The following is a 23,091-nucleotide window of genomic DNA, read 5'->3' as shown; positions in this document are numbered from 1 at the left end:
AGAACCCTCAGAAATCAAATATTGTATTACAAATACGTCAACAAATCTTTTTGATCGTTTCCTTTTCTTCTAAAAACTTCTTATAGGTGACATGTCATGCGAAATCAAGTTTTTAATGGTTCTCTGCCTGAAATATGTTTCCCTGGCATGTCTACAAACACCCCGAAAATGAAAAAATCCATTCTGCCCCTGTTCTGATTTCTCCACCTTTCTGTAAATGTGTGCTGAAACAAGCCGTTTCAGTTTTTAGTGTTTTTCATACGTCACATCTACATCCGGTCTGTAACGGAAGTAAGAGCTCGGAGCTTGTTCAGCCCATAGACTGTATAAAATACAACTCAACCCCTCCTCCGTTTTTCATTACCTGCACACATGTGCTAACAAGGAGCTTAGGAGGGAGGCATGCTAGTTGTAGGCTGTCTTAATGAACACAAAGGTCGGTTATACTCCCCACGTCTGCAGATTTGAAGATCTCGTGGATGATTTTTATTTTTCATGGAAAAGTGCTAGCGCTAGTTAGCATAGCCACATGTTCATAGCTGTAGCACTGTACCAAGACACACATCAACATACTGATAAATAAAACAACAAGAAACACTAAATCTGTGACCAATCGTTCAGAAAGGTCCTGCTGCAGGTGCCTCTCCGTCAGGATCAGATTCTGGATCAAATTAAGAGGGTCTGTGTGCAGCCGTGTATATTCAGCCAACATGTAAACATTAGATCAACGTGCTGGAGAGCCGAGGCCACATCCACTTCCTGAGGGGGCGTGGTCAGAGAGCTCATTCTCATTTAAAGGCACAGACACAGAAAATGGACTGTTCTGAGCAGGGCTGAAAAAGAGGGTTTTTCAGGCATGCCAAAATCTGATTTCAAAGTGTTTTTTTGAGCAATAAACTTTAAAGACATGTTGTGGGGACCTCTTAGAACAATATATTTTGATGAAAAAGTGCGTAATATGTCACCTTTAAACCGTAAATTTGACACTAATTCTTTGATTAATCAATCAAGAGAATTGAATATGATGTCAGTCGCCTCACAGCTCAAGATAATGCCTTGATTAACCAAATTAAAGCTCTTAAACCTCATGATAATTAGTTTGTTATTTTATATGATGAAGTAATTTGAAGGGGGAACATTGTCTGGAGAAGCTGGGCCTGAGAACACGTAGCTTATTTTCTCAATGTCTGCCTGAAAAATTTCAGACATCAGACTGTTGGAGGGTTGATGAGAGGTCAGGAGAGACTTTAAACAGCTGTGATGTGAAATGATTTCTTAACTCTCTTCAGATCCGTTTGAATTCTTCATGTTTAACTTTGCCTACTGTCTCATCATACCAAAGGTGAGTCTGCAGAAATATCTGCAACACTTTTAGTTCAGTGCGTCTTGAGAACTAATATGTATACGTCATTACTGCCAAATATGTTACATTTCACCACATTTCTATTTATGCTCATCAAAGAAGATTGTTTATAACAGTTGTCTCAGTATGAGTGGTATGTCCGGGTGTCTTCGTCAGCTTGAACACAAACACTCTTCGTGTTTTCAGATCCATCCTCAAGGCCATCATGGGAGCTCCACTGACAGCGCCTACTTTGTGTTAGTAGACGCCTACCTCAAATACTTCCTCCCCAGTGAGGGAAGTGTTCCCCCGTCCCCCTTCTCTGACTCCAGAGGTTCTGTCACTGCTCCATCACCAAGGTATTTTCATAAACCTTTGAATAGTATCAGCTTGAAAATACTCTTGAAGACAACTTTTGATCAAACAAATTCATGCAAATTCTCCAAGAGGAGGTTGAAACTTGAAGAATTTCATGCAACAAATGTTAAATGGTAACCTCTGTTCATACTCTAACCTCAGCAGAGCCTCCAGTGTTTCGTTTGCTGGTTATGGCGTCCACAGTCCCAGCCTCCTCAAACATCACATCTTCCATCAACCATCAGTGAACGCAGACCCCTCAGCCCAGGAAATCTGGAGGACTGAAACACTCTTACAGGTGAGACACAGACTCAATGAATGATCTAAATATAACGCTTTATTGACTTTGCTTTAGATATTAATGATCCAGTGTTTGATGGGTTAAAAATGAAAGCTTATGAATGTTCGTTTCCTCAGATGTTTGTGGAGATCTGGCTCCATCACTACTCCCTGGACATGTATCAGAAGCTGCAGTCCCCGCAAGTGAAGGTAAGAGAAAACCCCCTCTCCTCCCCACGTGTCCGCATTGCTCTGCAGCACCGCACTGCTGGCTGTTGACTGGCTGACCACAACCCTTCACTCCCATCCTCCAACCTCCAAACGTTCCCCCCACTCCTTGTTTCTCTGTTGCGAGGATCAACTTTGTTAAAGCTGTGGTTTGTTTTTCCTTTTATGGGCTTTTTTTTTGAAAGATGTACCAGCTTCTGTGACTTGTAAATACAGTGATTAGAAAATGTTAAATTTCTCAGCTTTTTGTGCAAGTGAAGAAAAAACTCCTCTGTTCACCCTGAGAGCAACCACCTCTCTATGTAGCATTATGCAGAATATAATGAAATAGCATTTGAGTGTTTTGATGTGTGATGCACTGATGCAAAGAGACATCTGTATGCAGAGTGACGTTCAACGTTTCTCTAGTTGCTTCAGTGTGAACACACAGCAGACAACCTGACCGCTGCTTTACAAGCATCATCGTGTGTTCCAAGATGTCTATTTCAAATCCCTCTTAGTGTTTGTAGCACATGCAGAGTTCTAGTCGTGCTTTTGCTGCCTTGTACATTCTTTGCATGCTGCATGTCCAAAACACAAAGTGTTTGTTTTGTGCATGCACTGTGTGTGTGGATGAACGTAAAACACCAGCGTAAACTCTCAACATGACAGCTTCTGGTAACCACTGAGGGTGCACAGGGATTTAAATCTCTCTCAGTGAATTTCTAAGATCTCCATAAAAACACTACAGACTGTAGTGATGTCAGATATGTAGTTAAATGTCCTAGCGAAGGGTCTAGTCTGTAGAAACACTGATGTTTGTTCTTTAGATGTTTGCTGCTGTTGGAAGTTGATCATGCAAGCTCTGACCTTTTTAGATTTCCTTCTCATACATTCAGCTTTTTGCAAACACATCAGTGTGTGTCTGTGTGCACATGAATCTGCACTCTGTTTGAAAAGGTCAACCACAGAGAAGGCCTGGATTCAGATTTGTAACACAGTAAGCAGTTGTTTGAAATTCAGAATGACTTTCAGTCAGACTCAGGGAGCCGTCTACAGTGGTTCACCCTTTCATCATGAATATTTGTAAAGATACAGACATACACTGCCCGTCGCAAAAAAAATCACCACCTGGATTTAACAAAGCAATTAGGTAAGAGCCTTCCATTGGATCATTACTGCATATGTTTCAGATGGCAACAACTTATTTAACCTGAGCTGATGCGGTGAGTCACTTCTCATTTCTTAAACAACCAGGTCAGAAGACATATCCTGTGGTTGTGGGAAGGATGTTAATCTGTTTCAGAATGGTCAAATTATTGTGTGACTTTTTTGGGGATGGGCAGTGTATGTTGTGTTACAGAAGTTCTTCAATCATATGCCCCGTAGCATGGGCTCACAATACACCATAAATTCGTACAGTCCAGGGTCAGAGCCCAAAGCACGATCATTCCTTGTACGGAAACTGAGGGAGAAACAGAGTAAAAGAAAATAACACAAATAAAAATGAGTATTTCTATACAGTCAATTTTCATGTTTGAATCTATCACAATGGGGTAGGTGTCAGACAATGATGAACAGCAAACTGTCCAATCAGCCGTATTTACATCTTTCACAGCAAAGAGTTTCAATGTGTGATAAGTTTGAGTGTTAAAATGAAGCAGGATGAGAGTTTTTATCAGAAAATATGACATACATTTCTTAGCTGTGTCACAGGGTGGCACCAGATCTTTCACAACCTGAAAGTTCCTCACAGGACCTTTAGTGAAATGTATCCTTAGAGGGTATTTCTGCTGTTCCTTACTAGTTAACGTAGGAACTTGCAAAAGGATGCATCAATAAATTCAGATCCTTGTTATTTAATGCAGGATTTTCTGCAGAACCAGTCGATGTGAGACTTTACACTGGTGTTGATCTCTTCTGTAACCTGCTCATCCACACAATGTGTAATAGTTATTAACACACTTTCACCGCAGCGTTAGACTCTGCATGTTTAGTGTGACACCAAACTGCTGAACACACTCTCTCTCCACCCAACAGCAGTTTCCTCTGTATGTAAGGTGCAGTACTGTTGTCTGTGCTGGAGCTGTTATTGTTTGTTCAGGATAAAGGTTGTGAGTGAGTTATTTTACTCTTATTTAATTTGACTGGTATCCTCTCTCGTACTCTCTCTCTCTTGAAATATATCAGGAGGAAATGTTCAAAGTCTGTCCAACCATCAGTGACATCTTTCAACAACCACTTTACTATAATGTGCAAGGAAGAAATCAACAAAGTCTAGATGCTCTCATCATTAATGAAAGATGTTGTTTAGATGGAGCATTAAGGCTTCATTACTGCTCCAAAAGGCTGCATATGAAACTATGAAATAGCCCTTTAACTACTTGCGTGCTTACCACAGTCCTGCACTTTTAACACCATGCAAGTGATCCCTCTGACACTAAATGCTCACCTCTTAAAACATATTAACCACTGTGTTTATTTATGTGTTGTGTTATGTGTCCATCATGCTGAAGAGTGAATTTAAACTGCAAGATTTTGATCGACACGTTCAAACACAACAAACTGAAGTACACGTTTTTACATCTACTGTGTCCATTTCACAATTTCAAGTTTAAGAGTATAAAGTGTTATTTTGAAAAGCAGTTAGATTACTGTATAAAATGCTAATATTCCTGTTTGATGTGCTTCATTTAACATTCAGCTCTCTCGTGCAGTAACAAAATCTTACAGTTCAGAGTTCATTCTGTTTAAGTTGTAAAGCACGAGGGATGGGAATCATTGAGAGTGGAGGATAAGCACAAAGTTAAATTATTTCCTTTTTAGAAATTTCCTTTCTTTATAAATCAGAGAGGAAAGAGAGATAAGGCATGACATGACTATTAGGCTAAAGGACAGAGTCAAACCCAGGCCCGGCGAAATCTGACCAAATCTGACATTTCAATCAGCGCCTGAGAGATAATGTTTGTGTCAGGTTAAAATGACACTTCATAACTCATCAGCTTCTGTTAAACACCAGCTAGTGTTAGCATTCAGACTGTTCACAGCTAACATACATCTTAGTAAGGATGTGTCTTCTTAATAATGTTAATTATTAACAGCAGCTGATAGGTGCATATTTTTTACTTCTCTTTTGTCTCCTTAGTTTCTGATCAAAGAGCTGAGATAACAATCGCCATGTTAACAATGTTGAACTGATGGATGGGTGTACATCACACTGTATGTCATTATCTTTGTTTACATGGCGTTTGAGCTCCCCATCCTGAGTAAACACAGTGTTTTCTCTCCAGTAGCCTGTTTGACTCATGTGACTTGATTCCCATCCCTTCAGTCATGTATCCCTGTGTCTGGCGTGTCGGTCAGGCCTCTGCATCCACCCAGCATTCAAAGCGTTGTGTTCCCACAGTCAATCTGTTCTTCTTGTTTGTCTCCTCTCCTGTCGTCTGCTTCTTTCTTCCTCACCGTGTTTTGCTCAAATGTTTCTGTCTGGTTGCACTCTCCTTTTTGCTGCTACCTTTTTCTCCTGTTCTCATGTGAACCTTCCTCCTGCCACCTTTCTCCTCTTCCTCACCCTCTCTGGTTCTCCTTCTACTCCCTCCACTGTTCCTCTTCCTCCACCTTTTGTCATTGTCCTTCCTCTTCCTCGTCTTCCTCTCCCTCCTGGTGGTTACGGGTGAACAGCTGGCGCTGCTGCAGTACCGCCTCAGTATGTCCAGCATGCCGTGCCAACCCCACGCCCCACCAGGCTCTGGGACCCTCCACACCTACCAAGTACTTTTACCTTTTCATTCACCCCCGCCCCTCTGGGGCCTCCTGGAGGTAAACCTCAGTCAGTTCAATCAGAGTCAAGGATACTTCTCTCATGTTGACAAACATGGTGAGACATCATCCCTGCAGTCAGTCCCTGTGATGACAGGCTTCAGTTAATTAGATCCTGCACACATGGTCACATTCTCTACATGATTCTAGCTTCTCTTAAAAAGGAGGCTCGTAAGAAGGAGGGAGTGATCAAGGAGTCAACCACCCAGTTACAATAAGAGGATAATCCAGGTTCATTAAAGTGCAGTCGTTTACTTTTTAAGGTGGTCTGATTTGAACTCCAGGTCAGGGATTAGAGACTTTATTATCTAACCTAGTCTACTGACATTGGCTGACTGTTATAGCTACTGTAAGTGTTTTTGTTTATTAAAAGTGAAACCAGAGACTCGACATCAGACCTGTCCTCTAAAAAACAACCCTCCACTTCATCGTGTGAGGCCTCCAGTCTGACTGTAACTTGTCTGCAGAGAAGTATCCTTGACGGGGAAAGTAATCCTGGAATGAAGCTTTGGAGTTTGAATCTTTGGGCAGACTTTGCTGGTTTGGTGTTTCTCTTTGCTGTTGTATGTTTAGAGAGGCATGCTGTGTTCCACTGAGTCTGGTGTGCTTTGTTGTGTAGATAAATGTCCATCTCTACTGACACTGCTCTGCTCCAAAGATACAATCTTTATTTTGCATTAGCTTTAAAAAAATCATGTAAGTATGAAAAACATTTTTATACTCTTATATTTATGTACTCTGATGTACTCTGCTGAGGTAATGTATGTGTTTGCTGGCATCCACAAGAGGAAGCATTGCATCCTTTTTACAAAGCAGCTTCGCTATTAGCAGTCTGGAGAGCACAGAGGTCCCACCTTTGTTTTTATGATTCATGAAATGTAATTCAGCTGATGAGATGATTTTATAAAAACTAAATGAATGATTGACAAACTCATTAAACTGTACTTCATAAAGCGTTTCTTTTGTAGTCATTATCTTTAAATTTTGCAACTTGAACTTGTAACAAGAAAATAAAAAGATGCTTCATTTCATGAATTCAAAAGAAGTATTCTGTTACCGGGAGAAGTGTCTTTGCAGAGTGCTGGTGTAGAGAGGTACAGACTGAAGATTAGAAAGAAGCACATGTTACAGACAACAGGAAGTGCTATCGCTTTATGATCAACAGAAGAAGACTAAACCATGCAGGGCATGAAGCTAGCACTGTGAGCTAATGAAGCGCTCCATGTCTGGTACTAAAGTTGAATTAAAACACAAACCATACTTAAGTGTGAGACCTCTGTGCTACATAGAAAACACTCTGAGCCTCTGGTGATTGTCGGGCTGCTTTCGGACTGGGATGCATTATGATTGGCCGCTCGTTAAAAGGTGATTGGATGTGATGTGTGTGTGTGTGTAGCACGTTGTGACTGTCTTTCCTCTTAGGAACCCTTCAGCCCGTCAGAAGAGCATGTCCTGGTGGTGCGCCTGCTGGTGAAACACCTGCACGCTTTCTCCAACAGCCTGAAGCCGGAGCAGCTTTCCCCTTCGCCCTCGGCACACTCGCACACTCACCCCAGCCCGCTGGAGGAGTTCAAGAGGTCAGCCTCGTCGTACCTGAAAATCTCAGAATCTGTAGAAGGATACAGAGTTGGTGTTTTTAAACTGGGGCCGTTTTTTATTTTAAAATGAGCACAAAAAGTTTAGAAATTTCCTCAAAAGGTTGCTCCAGAAGTCGACCAACATGGCAGCTAGAAAATAGCTGCACTGATTCTAGTTTGAACATTACGACAACACAGCAATGGTTTGAAACAAAATTCTGTCTTAACCAGAACAAGCAGTGACATCACTCGATGAGCCACCAGACTCCGTTGAGAAAACCTTGTTTTCCTGAAGTGTGTGCTTTTGTTTGGATATTTCTTTCACAGCACATAATTCACAAACGTAGGATAAAGAGGAAGTCGTGTTTTGTGAGGTAGATAAATGTGTTTGTAAAAGGAGTGTGGAAGCTTTAAGAGAGAGGCTGCATTGAGTTTCTGAAACGAGGAATTTCTCTGCAGGAATTCATTCTGGACCTGAATACTTTTTGACACTTTTAAAACATCTTAGCATGTTGTAGGTAGAAATAGACTTTTGTCTTGTGGACACACTTTGATCTACCTGTCAAATCATTTTTACACCAAACGTTGAAAAAATCCAGCCCAGGTGTACAAATACAATAATGAACACCCTAGTACAGCTTTTTTTATTGTATATTCAATCAATCTTTATTTGTAGAGCTCCTTTCATACAAATCAAATGCAATTCTAAGTCCTTTATAGAGATTGAACACATGAAAAAAGCAGAAATAAAATATTGGCAAAAACATACTACTTGTTAAAAAACAAAAAAAGGGATTTGAAGTAGAGACTAATGCATACAAAAAACAATAAAATATCCGTAATTAAAAATAAGTGAAAGCATCAAAATAACAAATATATAAATAAATAAATAAATAAAAAAGGGTAAGTTGAACATAAGATAAATGTATACAAAATATCAATAAAAATGATAAGACTGATTAATAAAAAACAAAAATGTATCGATAAATACAATTAATAATAATACAACATTAAAATCAATATAAAGCATTACAATATTAAAATGTTTTCTTTATTTTATTGTACAAAGGGATTTATTTATTTGTTAATTATTCATGTGTCACACTTTTGTTTTTTGATGATTTGATTTTTATTGTTTTCGTAACAGCTAACAAACAGACGAACACCAAATTCAAAAGGAAAAACAAAATACCAAAATTATACAGAAACAAATACATAAAAAGAAGGAGTAAGGCAACTGACAAATGAAAGACAAACAATAAAAAAACTAAAAGCAATAAAAACAATTATAAATCTTCACAGGGAAAGCACTGGGATCAGTTCATTGTGATTACTCACTCCTTTTAAAACCAAATATCTCCTGTCTGTCGTTTAATTTAAAAATTAGTTTTTTCATAGTTTTCTATTTTGGTCATTTCTCCCAACCGTTCACTTAAAGGCAATTTTGTTTATTTTATTTTAATTTTTCCAGTGCCTGATCACTAATAAAAAACATTTTTTTTTAAATGTGTGAAGACATGTTTTATGAACTGTTTGCTTCTCCTCCTCCTACAGAGTGGTGGTGCAGCGTTTTGTTCAGCAGAAACTTTACTTGTTTCTGCAGCACTGCTTCGGACACTGGCCTCTTGACGCTTCTTTCAGAGCGGTATGTCTCAACCAGAGTAAATGTTTATAACTTTTACCTCCTCTCTGCGTTTGGAATCTGGGCATTACATCGTCTTCTTCTGTCAGCTGTTAAAGCTTTTGGTTTGGTCTCTTGTTCTTCACCTAGTCCTCATCAACATGGACTTGAAATTACCTCATTTCCCCCTGGAGTCATTGAATACGATGCATGTAGAGTTTTAGTTAGTAAACTTACACATGAGGATCAAAAGAGGATCACATTAAGTTGCTGTAACTACATATGTTTATTTCAGCGAGGAAGCCTTGGGAGCACACTTTGGTTCAGCACTGTCTTGCCTCATAGACTTCATGTCTGTGTTTAGGTGTTGGAGACGTGGCTGAGCTATATCCAGCCATGGAGGTACACCGGGGAGAAGATCAATCCTCAGGCCGACCAAACCAGAACACTGCCTGACAAATGGTGAGTCTGATGTCTCTCTAGACTTGAAATCAGGAACACTGTCCTGAAATTATTTTAAACCTTTATCAAAGAATCAGAAGTGCTTTGAACATGAAGCCTGTTTCTCAGGAGTCCTGCTCATTAAACTTCAAACTTAATGAAACAAACATTTCAGGTGAGGTGAGAGTGAAGACATTGAGGAGTGTGGTCGGTGTAGCTCTGACGTGAACTCTCTTTTCCGCAGGGAGTCGTTTGTTCAGGAGAACCTGCTCATGTACACAAAGCTCTTCCAGGTGTTTCTGAACAGAACCGTAAGGACGGATCTGGTTAACGCCAAAAATGCTCTGATGGTCTTCAGGGTGGCCAAAGTGTTTGCTCAGCCAAACCTGGCCGATATGATCCAGAAAGGTGAGGACGGAGGAGACAAACATCACACAGAAACTCTCTCTGATCAGGTTCATCACTGAGCTTGATTTAAAGGAAAAGTTGTGAAAAGAATTACCTTTCAATTATTTATGTAATTATTTATATAATTATTTTATTTTAATTTTTATATGAAAAGAACAAGTGAGGTCTAGGATATCGCATTACAATCAGTAGAATAGACACAGGCACTGTACACAACAGAGGTGAAGAGTTCTTCTGAAGCATTTTCTTATTGCTTCCTTAATTGTGACCATGAAAATCTTCATGTGTCCCCTTTTCTGAGGCCTTCAGGGATTTTTTAAGGTACCGAAAGATAAAAGAAGAATCAAATGTCTGATCTAAAGTCTCTGAGATTAAATGCTGCACTGCTTTCCAGAAAAATTCAAGAAATGCACAAGACCAAAATACATGCACATAGTCTGCAGAACCTGCTCCTCACTCCCTCCAGCAGGGATATCGTTTTTTAAATGAAATTGTGACATAAGTTGTACTCTTCCACTTTAAAAACATCTGCAGATATTTTGTACAGCAGCTTAATTAAATTAGAGTTCAATCAATCATCAATCAAGCTTTATTTATATCGCACCTTTCATACAAATCAAATGCACCCCAGAGTGCTTTACAGGGATTGAAAATAAGAAAGAAGCAGAAATAAAATAATGGCAAACCATATTAAAAAACAAAAATTGATTTTAAAATAGAGACTAATGCACACCGACAACAATAAAATGTGTCTAATTAGAATAAGTTAAAGCATCAAATTAATATTAAGTATATGAATAGTTAAAATAAATACATTAAAAAAGGGTAAGAATAAAAGTTGAAGATAAAATTAAAATTAAGAATAAAAATACTGAGTAGACAAATAAAACGACAAAGGAAACAGGCAGTCATTTTAAAGACTTGAAAATAGGCGTAACATGAGCTCTCCTTCTGGTCTTCTTTAAAACTCTTGCTGCTGCATTTTGTATTAATCGCAGTTTGTTAACTGTATTTTTGGAAGACCAGAAAGAAGAGCATTACAGTAGTCTAAACTGCTTGTTATAGAAGCGTACATTAGTCTCTCTGTGTTGCTCAGAGAGAGAAACAGCCTCACTCTAGAAATTTTCTTTCAATGATAAAATGCTGTTTTTGTGATTAAACAATCTTGTGGTTTAAAATTTCAATCAGAGTAAAATAAAACACCTAGGCTTCTTGCTTCTTGGCTTGAATTAAGTCCAAGAACATTTAGTGTGGAGGCAAATTTCTCTGTCTAGAGTTGTTAAAGATCTCTTTAAACGAGCAGACTCCGTCTTCCCCTGCTGTTTTTATCTCTTGACATAAAGGCATGCTCTCTTTTATAACTACATTTGTCATTATGTTCAGCTGTTTCTGGCACTCTGTGTTTATGTGTGCAGGTTAAGAGGTAAAAAGATAAATCAATCAGTTGATAATTTCTCTAATAATTGAAGGAAAATTGTTAAAAATGTGGTTAGATTTGAAAAACATGACAGCATCTTTACTTTTCTGACATCAATAGAAAATGTTTGCAACAGATAAATCAGCATCCAAAACATCCGTCTCTTTAACTCCAAAGATTTTTATACATTTCACAATGATGGAGCTTTATTTCCTCTTGTTGAATTTCAGGTATATCCAGTAGAGTCTAACTAATATATGCATTAACCGATATTTGACATTTTCAGATGTAATCATTAGATACAAGCTTTTCATTTATTTACTGGTCTGCAGGAGACAATGTTTTAATAATATTACATATTCTCTTCAAGTCTGACATCATTGAGGCTCTTATGTTTCATATATTCAAACGACCTCACATCTCTCTCCAGGAGAGCAGCTGTTCCTGGAACCAGAGCACGTCCTCCACCATCGACAACCACGCGGCTACCTGACGCCGAGTCAAGGAGGCAGCTTCCTGTCGTCACGGCAGCGAGTGATGACGGATGTGGTGTTCAGAGTGAAGAGTCATGTTTATGCTTTGGAGGGTCAGGACTGTCAGTACAAACAGATGTTTGGCTCTGAGCTCAGAGGAGCTGTAAGTCTGACACGGTGACACGGCTCACAGTTTGTTACAGAGTGGAGCGGTACTTCACTTCCCAGCATGCTTAGCATCAGAGTCTAAAGTCTGTGTCTCTGTGTCTGTTTTGCAGGTCATGAAGTTGATACAAATAATCGCACAGGCCAGACAGACTGCCAAGAGGATATCAGATCACTCCAATGAGGTGGCGGCCAACAACTCGTTCCTGTCCTGGTTCGGGATTGGCTCTCCGGATCTGAACAATACCTTCGCCGGAGCCGAGCCCGAGGAGAGCGGAGAGTGTCTGAAAAAGACCCACGAGTTCCTTGACAGAGCTTTGGAGAACTTGTGTCAGATCTTCAAGGTAAGATTACTCTTTTAGTTTAGTTTTGTACCAAACTGACAGAGTCAGTAAAGGAACAGGGAGAGAGCCGGGGTCAAATCTATGATGTTGTCAGTCACAAATTACACTGCTAAGCTACTTTTTTCTTTATTCGCCACCTGCATTGATGGCTGCATCTGTGTTTAGGGAAGTAAATCTGTTTTTCAAAAAACAAAAAGGCGTGTTAAGACAGGTGTTAAGTGTAGCAAAATTCATGTTGTGGCAGAATATGACACCATATTGAAACTGGTTCACCGCCCACCCATCCTTACTCTTGTTATTTAACAGGTTACTGACATTAAAATGTATTCTGTCTCAGCGTTATCTTGCCAAGCTGATCTTGACCAAGGCCGTACCTGGGATTGGACAAGGGCATAGAAGAAGCGAGCACAAGTTGAGGAGAATGGGATGATAACAAAGGTTAATTGAAGCAGAGAAAAGTGAGGGAGGGTGGGTTGAAGAATCACAGACAAACAGTTGGAGTAGGCTGGCTATGTTTAAGTAGGCTTGTCAGGTGATTGAGGGTGTAGTTTAGGCGTGGTCCTGCTCCCGAATTTAAGTTAACACCTTAACTTCATTGAATGCAAATTGACTTTAAAGCCCATCACAGGGTTCCCACGCGTCCTGGAAAACTTGGAAATCAGTTGACCAGTTTTCCAGTACTGGAAAAAACCTGGAAAATGGGAGAAAAAGTCAAATGTCCTGGAAAATCACATATAGTCCTGGAAAATGATTCCAACATGGCTGCGTTTGACCTGACCCTATTAACAAAACACATCCCCATTCATTGAAAGTTGAGTGCACGCTGTGCTGGAAAAGACAGCGACACTGCGCAACTTTTTTCACATCTTTTCTCCTTCACTTCATAATCATGCATTCACAGAAAACGGGGGTATATTGTTTATGTTTTATGGTACATTTGGCTCAATTACCGTACTCTAGCTCAGTTGTTCTCAAAGTGGGGTCCTGGGACCCCTGGGGGTCCGCGAACCATAGCGTGGGGGTCTGTTAAATCATTTGAATACATTTCTAATAAATTATAAAATTGTGCTGTGTCATTACAAAACAGCATATACACCATTGTTATGATACCATTTGGTGGCTTGAAGGGATATGCGAGTCTTGTTACTGTTAATTTTCTGAAAGCGTTTAAGATCAATTACTTGAAAAGTATAAATGCTGTCATGTTGAGTCCACAAGGAATGAAATGGCCCTCTGTTTTAAAGTATACAAGTTGTATTTACTTGATTCAAATTGAAGTGTTATCTGTTTATCACTATGGTACAGGTCTAAAGTATTTACATTGATATGTTTTACAATACAAATAGTTCCAAGGGCAACTAAGAGTGCAAATGGTAGTAAGCATGTGCTTTAGTGATGGGAAGATGGGCTCTTTTCAGAGAGCCGGCTCTTTTAACTCTCAAACGGCTCTTAATTTAGGATCTTTTGTAGCCGTATATTTTACCTTAATTTTGCAAAAAATAATAGTTTGTGTTGAAAATCCTTTTACGTACAGTGTTTTTATGAGAAGCCTTATAATGCCCAATTGTGTGCATTTCCTCTGTTACAAAATCATTCTCACCCTGATCCTAGGGTTATGATTAGGGTTAGGGTTAGGATTGTGGTTAGGGTTAGGGTTAGGATTAGGGTTAGGGTTAGGGTTAGGGTTAGGATTAGGGTTAGGGTTAGGATTAGGGTTAGGATTAGGGTTAGGGTTAGGATTAGGGTTAGGGTTGGGATTAGGGTTAGGGTTAGGATTAGGGTTAGGGTTAGGATTAGGGTTAGGGTTAGGGTTAGGATTAGGGTTAGGGTTAGGATTAGGGTTAGGGTTAGGATTAGGGTTAGGGTTGGGATTAGGGTAAGGATTAGGGTTAGGGTTATGATTAGGGTTAGGATTAGGGTTAGGATTAGGGTTAGGGTTGGGGTTAGGGTTAGGGTTAGGATTAGGGTTAGGGTTAGGATTGTGGTTAGGGTTAGGGTTAGGATTAGGGTTATGATTAGGGTTAGGGTTATGAATAGGGTTATGATTAGGGTTAGGATTAGGGTTAGGGTTAGGATTAGGGTTAGGGTTGGGATTAGGGTTAGGGTTATGATTAGGGTTAGGGTTAGGATTAGGGTTAGGGTTGGGATTAGGGTTAGGGTTAGGATTAGGATTAGGGTTAGGGTTAGGGTTAGGATTAGGGTTAGGGTTAGGATTGTGGTTAGGGTTAGGATTAGGGTTATGATTAGGGTTAGGGTTAGGATTGTGGTTAGGGTTAGGGTTAGGATTAGGGTTAGGGTTAGGGTTAGGGTTAGGATTAGGGTTAGGGTTAGGATTAGGGTTAGGATTAGGGTTAGGGTTAGGATTAGGGTTAGGGTTGGGATTAGGGTTAGGGTTAGGATTAGGGTTAGGGTTAGGATTAGGGTTAGGGTTAGGGTTAGGATTAGGGTTAGGGTTAGGATTAGGGTTAGGGTTAGGATTAGGGTTAGGGTTGGGATTAGGGTAAGGATTAGGGTTAGGGTTATGATTAGGGTTAGGATTAGGGTTAGGATTAGGGTTAGGGTTGGGGTTAGGGTTAGGGTTAGGATTAGGGTTAGGGTTAGGATTGTGGTTAGGGTTAGGGTTAGGATTAGGGTTATGATTAGGGTTAGGGTTATGAATAGGGTTATGATTAGGGTTAGGATTAGGGTTAGGGTTAGGATTAGGGTTAGGGTTGGGATTAGGGTTAGGGTTATGATTAGGGTTAGGGTTAGGATTAGGGTTAGGGTTAGGGTTAGGGTTAGGATTAGGGTTAGGGTTAGGATTAGGGTTAGGATTAGGGTTAGGGTTAGGATTAGGGTTAGGGTTGGGATTAGGGTTAGGGTTAGGATTAGGGTTAGGGTTAGGATTAGGGTTAGGGTTAGGGTTAGGATTAGGGTTAGGGTTAGGATTAGGGTTAGGGTTAGGATTAGGGTTAGGGTTGGGATTAGGGTAAGGATTAGGGTTAGGGTTATGATTAGGGTTAGGATTAGGGTTAGGATTAGGGTTAGGGTTGGGGTTAGGGTTAGGGTTAGGATTAGGGTTAGGGTTAGGATTGTGGTTAGGGTTAGGGTTAGGATTAGGGTTATGATTAGGGTTAGGGTTATGAATAGGGTTATGATTAGGGTTAGGATTAGGGTTAGGGTTAGGATTAGGGTTAGGGTTGGGATTAGGGTTAGGGTTATGATTAGGGTTAGGGTTAGGATTAGGGTTAGGGTTGGGATTAGGGTTAGGGTTAGGATTAGGATTAGGGTTAGGGTTAGGGTTAGGATTAGGGTTAGGGTTAGGATTGTGGTTAGGGTTAGGGTTAGGATTAGGGTTATGATTAGGGTTAGGGTTAGGATTGTGGTTAGGGTTAGGGTTAGGATTAGGGTTAGGGTTAGGGTTAGGGTTAGGATTAGGGTTAGGGTTAGGATTAGGGTTAGGATTAGGGTTAGGGTTAGGATTAGGGTTAGGGTTGGGATTAGGGTTAGGGTTAGGATTAGGGTTAGGGTTAGGATTAGGGTTAGGGTTAGGGTTAGGATTAGGGTTAGGGTTAGGATTAGGGTTAGGGTTAGGATTAGGGTTAGGGTTGGGATTAGGGTAAGGATTAGGGTTAGGGTTATGATTAGGGTTAGGATTAGGGTTAGGATTAGGGTTAGGGTTGGGGTTAGGGTTAGGGTTAGGATTAGGGTTAGGGTTAGGATTGTGGTTAGGGTTAGGGTTAGGATTAGGGTTATGATTAGGGTTAGGGTTATGAATAGGGTTATGATTAGGGTTAGGATTAGGGTTAGGGTTAGGATTAGGGTTAGGGTTGGGATTAGGGTTAGGGTTATGATTAGGGTTAGGATTAGGATTAGGGTTAGGGTTAGGGTTAGGATTAGGGTTAGGGTTAGGATTGTGGTTAGGGTTAGGGTTAGGATTAGGGTTATGATTAGGGTTAGGGTTAGGATTGTGGTTAGGGTTAGGGTTAGGATTAGGGTTAGGGTTAGGGTTAGGGTTAGGATTAGGGTTAGGGTTAGGATTAGGGTTAGGATTAGGGTTAGGGTTAGGATTAGGGTTAGGGTTATGAATAGGGTTATGATTAGGGTTAGGATTAGGGTTAGGGTTAGGATTAGGGTTAGGGTTGGGATTAGGGTTAGGGTTATGATTAGGGTTAGGGTTAGGATTAGGGTTAGGGTTAGGGTTAGGGTTAGGATTAGGGTTAGGGTTAGGATTAGGGTTAGGATTAGGGTTAGGGTTAGGATTAGGGTTAGGGTTGGGATTAGGGTTAGGGTTAGGATTAGGGTTAGGGTTAGGATTAGGGTTAGGGTTAGGGTTAGGATTAGGGTTAGGGTTAGGATTAGGGTTAGGGTTAGGATTAGGGTTAGGGTTGGGATTAGGGTAAGGATTAGGGTTAGGGTTATGATTAGGGTTAGGATTAGGGTTAGGATTAGGGTTAGGGTTGGGGTTAGGGTTAGGGTTAGGATTAGGGTTAGGGTTAGGATTGTGGTTAGGGTTAGGGTTAGGATTAGGGTTATGATTAGGGTTAGGGTTATGAATAGGGTTATGATTAGGGTTAGGATTAGGGTTAGGGTTAGGATTAGGGTTAGGGTTGGGATTAGGGTTAGGGTTATGATTAGGGTTAGGGTTAGGATTAGGGTTAGGGTTGGGATTAGGGTTAGGGTTAGGATTAGGATTAGGGTTAGGGTTAGGGTTAGGATTAGGGTTAGGGTTAGGATTGTGGTTAGGGTTAGGGTTAGGATTAGGGTTATGATTAGGGTTAGGGTTAGGATTGTGGTTAGGGTTAGGGTTAGGATTAGGGTTAGGGTTAGGGTTAGGGTTAGGATTAGGGTTAGGGTTAGGATTAGGGTTAGGATTAGGGTTAGGGTTAGGATTAGGGTTAGGGTTGGGATTAGGGTTAGGGTTAGGATTAGGGTTAGGGTTAGGATTAGGGTTAGGGTTAGGGTTAGGATTAGGGTTAGGGTTAGGATTAGGGTTAGGGTTAGGATTAGGGTTAGGGTTGGGATTAGGGTAAGGATTAGGGTTAGGGTTATGATTAGGGTTAGGATTAGGGTTAGGATTAGGGTTAGGGTTGGGGTTAGGGTTAGGGTTAGGATTAGGGTTAGGGTTAGGATTGTGGTTAGGGTTAGGGTTAGGATTAGGGTTATGATTAGGGTTAGGGTTATGAATAGGGTTATGATTAGGGTTAGGATTAGGGTTAGGGTTAGGATTAGGGTTAGGGTTGGGATTAGGGTTAGGGTTATGATTAGGGTTAGGGTTAGGATTAGGGTTAGGGTTGGGATTAGGGTTAGGGTTAGGATTAGGATTAGGGTTAGGGTTAGGGTTAGGATTAGGGTTAGGGTTAGGATTGTGGTTAGGGTTAGGGTTAGGATTAGGGTTATGATTAGGGTTAGGGTTATGAATAGGGTTATGATTAGGGTTAGGATTAGGGTTAGGGTTAGGATTAGGGTTAGGGTTGGGATTAGGGTTAGGATTAGGGTTAGGATTAGGGTTAGGGTTAGGATTAGGGTTAGGGTTGGGATTAGGGTTAGGGTTAGGATTAGGGTTAGGGTTAGGATTAGGGTTAGGGTTAGGGTTAGGATTAGGGTTAGGGTTAGGATTAGGGTTAGGGTTAGGATTAGGGTTAGGGTTGGGATTAGGGTAAGGATTAGGGTTAGGGTTAGGATTAGGGTTAGGATTGTGGTTAGGGTTAGGGTTAGGATTAGGGTTATGATTAGGGTTAGGGTTATGAATAGGGTTATGATTAGGGTTAGGATTAGGGTTAGGGTTAGGATTAGGGTTAGGGTTGGGATTAGGGTTAGGGTTATGATTAGGGTTAGGGTTAGGATTAGGGTTAGGGTTGGGATTAGGGTTAGGGTTAGGATTAGGATTAGGGTTAGGGTTAGGGTTAGGATTAGGGTTAGGGTTAGGATTGTGGTTAGGGTTAGGGTTAGGATTAGGGTTATGATTAGGGTTAGGGTTATGAATAGGGTTATGATTAGGGTTAGGATTAGGGTTAGGGTTAGGATTAGGGTTAGGGTTGGGATTAGGGTTAGGATTAGGGTTATGATTAGGGTTAGGGTTAGGATTAGGGTTAGGGTTGGGATTAGGGTTAGGGTTAGGATTAGGGTTAGGGTTAGGGTTAGGATTAGGGTTAGGGTTAGGATTAGGGTTAGGGTTGGGATTAGGGTTAGGATTAGGGTTAGGGTTAGGGTTAGGATTAGGGTTAGGGTTGGGGTTAGGGTTAGGGTTAGGATTAGGGTTAGGGTTAGGATTAGGGTTAGGGTTAGGATTAGGGTTAGGGTTGGGATTAGGGTTAGGATTAGGGTTAGGGTTATGATTAGGGTTATGATTAGGGTTGGGGTTAGGGTTAGGGTTAGGGTTAGGATTAGGGTTATGATTAGGGTTAGGGTTAGGGTTATGATTAGGGTTAGGGTTGGGATTAGGGTTAGGGTTAGGATTAGGATTAGGGTTAGGGTTAGGATTAGGGTTAGGGTTAGGGTTTTGATTAGGGTTAGGGTTAGGATTAGGGTTAGGGTTAGGATTAGGGTTAGGGTTAGGGTTAGGATTAGGGTTAGGGTTTTGGTTAGGGTTAGGGTTGGGATTAGGGTTAGGGTTAGGGTTAGGATTAGGGTTAGGATTAGGGTTAGGGTTAGGATTAGGGTTAGGGTTAGGGTTAGGATTAGGGTTAGGGTTAGGATTAGGATTAGGATTAGGGTTAGGATTAGGGTTAGGGTTAGGATTAGGGTTAGGGTTGGGATTAGGGTTAGGGTTAGGGTTAGGGTTAGGATTAGGGTTAGGATTAGGGTTAGGGTTGGGATTAGGGTTAGGGTTAGGGTTAGGGTTAGGATTAGGGTTAGGGTTAGGGTTAGGGTTAGGATTAGGGTTAGGATTAGGGTTAGGATTAGGGTTAGGGTTAGGATTAGGGTTAGGGTTAGGGTTAGGATTAGGGTTAGGGTTAGGGTTAGGGTTAGTATTAGGGTTAGGGTTATGATTAGGGTTAGGGTTAGGGTTGGGATTAGGGTTAGGATTAGGGTTAGGTTGAGAACCAGATCTAAACTTAAGCATACAGAACTAGAATCAAACTCATGCAAACAGAACCAGAATCAAACTCAACCAGAACCAAACCAGAACCAAACCAGAACCCTAATAGAACTGAACCAGAACCGACCCAGAACCGACCCAGACCCGAACCAGAACCGAACCAGAAACGTACCAGAACTGAACCAGAACCGAACAGAACCATACCAGAACCGAACCGCAACCGATCCAGAACCGATCCAGAACCGAATCAGAACCGAACCAGAACTGTACCAGAACCGAACCATACTTGAACCAGAACCGAACCAGAACCGAACCAGAACCGACCCGGAACCGAATCGGAACCGAACCAGAACTGAACCAGAACCGAACCAGAACTGAACCAGAACCGAACCGGAACCGAACCGGAACCGAATCAGAACCGAACTAGAACCGTACCAGAACCATACCAGAACCGAACCAGACTTGAACCAGAACCGAACCAGAACCGAACCAGAACCGAATCGGAACCAAACCAGAACTGAAGCAGAACCAAACCGAACCAGAACCGAATCAGAACTGAACCAGAACCCTACCAGAACCGAACCAGACGTGAACAAGAATTGAACCAGAACAGAACCGAACCAGAACTGAACCAGAACAGAACCAGAACCGAACCGGAACCGAACCAGAACCAAACTCAAGCAAACAGAACCAGAACCAACTCAGGTAAACCGAACCAGAACCAAACTCAAGCAAACATTATTAATGTCCTCAGTGCAGGTTGGTATTGAGAAAAATCAGATGCCTCAGCTTGGATGGGCTGATCCGATTTCTCCTCTCAGTGGGTATTTGCCCGGTCTTCAAGAAGACTCTCTCTGAAGGAACAGATGAAGCCACGATACACAGCCTCCCCTCCACCACCTGTATCCTATATCCTCACATATGATTGGCCACATGGCCGCCATGCTGACCAATCAAAACAAAGTTCTGCTGTGAGCAGAGCTGGGGCTGAGCATTGTGAGAGCTAAGGAGGGAAAGGAAAAAACTGGGAGACGTCTCTCTCTCTTGATGCGAGCCGGCTCTTCTGATTCACTATAAAGCATCGACTCTCAGAGCCGCAGCTTTTGATCATGACACATCACTACTGTGCTTAATCTGTGTTACAATTATGAGGGGGCCTTGGACAATTTTCTCACCTGTAAGGGGTCCCTGGCTATTCTATTATCAATTTGCCATCATTTTTAAGTATGTAAGAGATGATTTCATTGATAGCCATAGACTACATGTCTTTCAATGTAGACTTCCACTGAGAGGAACATATTAGACTATTTAGGAACTAAATTAGGAACTAAATTTAGACGGTCATACCAGCTTGATCATCAATCAAAATGTCCTGGAAATGTCCTGGAAAATGATCTCTGGAAAAGAGTGGGAACCCTGCCGTCACCTAAACTATCACATCTGTATTATACAACAGTAGAGGAATTAATCAACCTGCCTTTATTTTTATTGCAGAGAAGAGAATAACACTCACTACAGCACATGTACCATGCACACATGCGTTTAGAAGATGGATAAAGCGAGTGCCTTGCCGTCTCCGGTTTTACAGGACCATTTTGTTTGATGTTTTGAAGATGTTTTGAAGATGTTATTTCACTTAATCACCTTTCTGTGAGTATTCCTGAGGTGACTTCAGATGTCTTTGCTCTGTAGCTGAACCAGGGGCAGCTGACTCAGCTTATAGCCAACCTGGGTTCTTCTCAGGACGATGGAAACTCCAAACAGCTTCCAGACTGCATCCAGGGAGAGAACGGACTCATTCTGACCGACCTGGGCCGGAGGCAGGTCAGTACAGGAGGATGAGGGCACAATAACTGTGAGACAACCAGCAAAGACTGATACGCTGACACTGTCTGTGTTTGGACTTTGCAGATCCTGAACGGACAGCGCAGGTTTGAGATTCATTATCAAGGAGACCCTGAGCTCCAACCCATCAGGAGCTACGAGAGCGCCCTGCTGGTCAGGCTCTTCTACGGGATCTCTTCTCTGGTTAATGAGAGGGTAAGTCCTCTCCACATAAAGCTCAGCTCATTGTTTCAGTTTGAGGACTGCAGCTTTGCTCTTTTGGTTTAAACACACTGCTATCATGAGCCCTCTTCACACGTACTCTTGACATCCTCTTCCTTATTTTAAGCCCTGGAAGTTGAGTAAGAAAGTGAAAACGATGTCTTCTAAAACATCCACAAACTCAACTGTCTACTTTCTTTGAAGTAATCACTTTTTCTTCTCTCTCCCTCTCACAGTTTGGAGGACACATGAATGCACTCTGCTCACGTCCAGACTTCCTGGGTCGTCTGGGACGTCACTACCTGTCGGATCAAGATTCTGCATCAAAATCGAGGCATAGCCCGGTGTCACGGCAGGGGTTGGATAGAAACCGGCATCCGAGGCTGAGCCTGCGCCCGCTGGCCAGCTACAGGACGATCGTGCTGCTGCTGGTCTTCTACGTGTTCGGAGCTGTCCTGTCGTTTGGTCCTGTGTCTAGCACTCTGCTCATCCTCGCGGGAGGATTCCTCTATGGACTCTTTATGACGCTGTTTGGAGACAAACTTAAGACACACTAGCGGAGCACAGGGTTCCTACATGTCCGGAGTGATACACAAAATAACTTTCATTAATTCTGAGTGCTTACAAAAATAGTTTTTAGTCTTGAGAGCTGCAGCTACTCTTTTTTTTGTAGTTTTATTAACTTTTCGAGGACTTTCTTGCCTAAAATCCCAAAGTGACGTTACCGAATGTCTTAAGTACCAGAAATTCCAAGTATTAAAACCTTACACTGATGAAAAACAGCACATGTCTATCGATCAGAAACTTGAACAAGAAAAGTTTGGATTTTTTACTTAAAATGATTCAAAATGTTTTGAAACTGTTTACATTTTGATCCATGTATAAAAGTCTTTATGAGCTTTTTAGTCATAAAGTATAGTATTGTGTAAGTGGAGTATATTTGCATACAAACTGGTACATTCAGTACTTTATAAAGGGACGGCAGCGTTTTGAAGCTGGACATGTGGGAGCCCTGGCAGCAGTAGTCTGGCAGCTTTTCTTGTTATTCCCGCTCTGACAGCTTTACTGTGTAAAATGTGGTCCATGTCATGTTGTAAATAAAGACAGCCTGCTGTCGCTCCGTCACTTAGCTTTTTTTTTCTTTTCATTGAAATGCAGCGAACATGTTAAACATGCCAGATGGAATAAACTGACTATTTTTCTCAGAGAAGGCAGAATGTGTTTTTGTCCAAAAGACTCAGTAAACTGTTTTGGAATGTTGTAAATACCAGATCAGAGTCATGTTAATATTTTCAAGGTTCAAGGTTCACTTTATTGTTCGTCAATCATGTTAAAAAAAACAGGAAGGAAGAAAAATGTTACTCAGTGTACAAGATATAAGAATAACAACCCAAAAAAAGGGACCATATAAATAAATAGAATATATGAATACATCACCTAAAGGCCTATAGTAAATTACTAAAAAAAACATTGTTAAATAACAGAATGTTAAAAAGAAAAGTGTAGTTGTATTGCATGCCGTCACAGCAGTAAAGTGCAGAGGACAGACTTGGGTAGACGGTTCACACGTCTCA

At 41.2% G+C, this 23,091-nt stretch overlaps 1 protein-coding gene across 4 annotated transcripts in view; it reads left to right on the top strand.

Moving 5' to 3' along the window:
- smpd4 (sphingomyelin phosphodiesterase 4) overlaps positions 1-22,724 on the top strand; it is a 29,846-nt gene extending 7,122 nt beyond the window's left edge. The window contains exons 7-20 of one of the 4 annotated variants that reach the window (XM_034683940.1): positions 1,290-1,342; positions 1,550-1,701; positions 1,865-1,997; positions 2,117-2,188; positions 5,867-5,956; positions 7,427-7,581; positions 9,136-9,226; positions 9,567-9,664; positions 9,888-10,051; positions 11,899-12,104; positions 12,220-12,450; positions 21,164-21,295; positions 21,383-21,511; positions 21,754-22,724. In XM_034683940.1, the coding sequence (XP_034539831.1) occupies positions 1,290-1,342; positions 1,550-1,701; positions 1,865-1,997; positions 2,117-2,188; positions 5,867-5,956; positions 7,427-7,581; positions 9,136-9,226; positions 9,567-9,664; positions 9,888-10,051; positions 11,899-12,104; positions 12,220-12,450; positions 21,164-21,295; positions 21,383-21,511; positions 21,754-22,074 (2,027 nt within the window). In that variant the 3' untranslated portion in view covers positions 22,075-22,724. Of the gene's footprint in view, positions 1-1,289; positions 1,343-1,549; positions 1,702-1,861; positions 1,998-2,116; positions 2,189-5,866; positions 5,957-7,426; positions 7,582-9,135; positions 9,227-9,566; positions 9,665-9,887; positions 10,052-11,898; positions 12,105-12,219; positions 12,451-21,163; positions 21,296-21,382; positions 21,512-21,753 lie in introns of all 4 variants that reach the window. The other 3 variants (XM_034683932.1, XM_034683957.1, XM_034683948.1) reach the window with 3 other exon arrangements.
- Positions 22,725-23,091: the final 367 nt, after the last annotated feature.

Source organism: Notolabrus celidotus, chromosome 1 (genome assembly GCF_009762535.1).
Source record: "Notolabrus celidotus isolate fNotCel1 chromosome 1, fNotCel1.pri, whole genome shotgun sequence".
Taxonomy (NCBI): Eukaryota; Metazoa; Chordata; class Actinopteri; order Labriformes; family Labridae; genus Notolabrus; species Notolabrus celidotus.
Note: the sequence above shows the minus strand (reverse complement) of the source record. Positions and strands in the feature narration are given on the sequence as shown.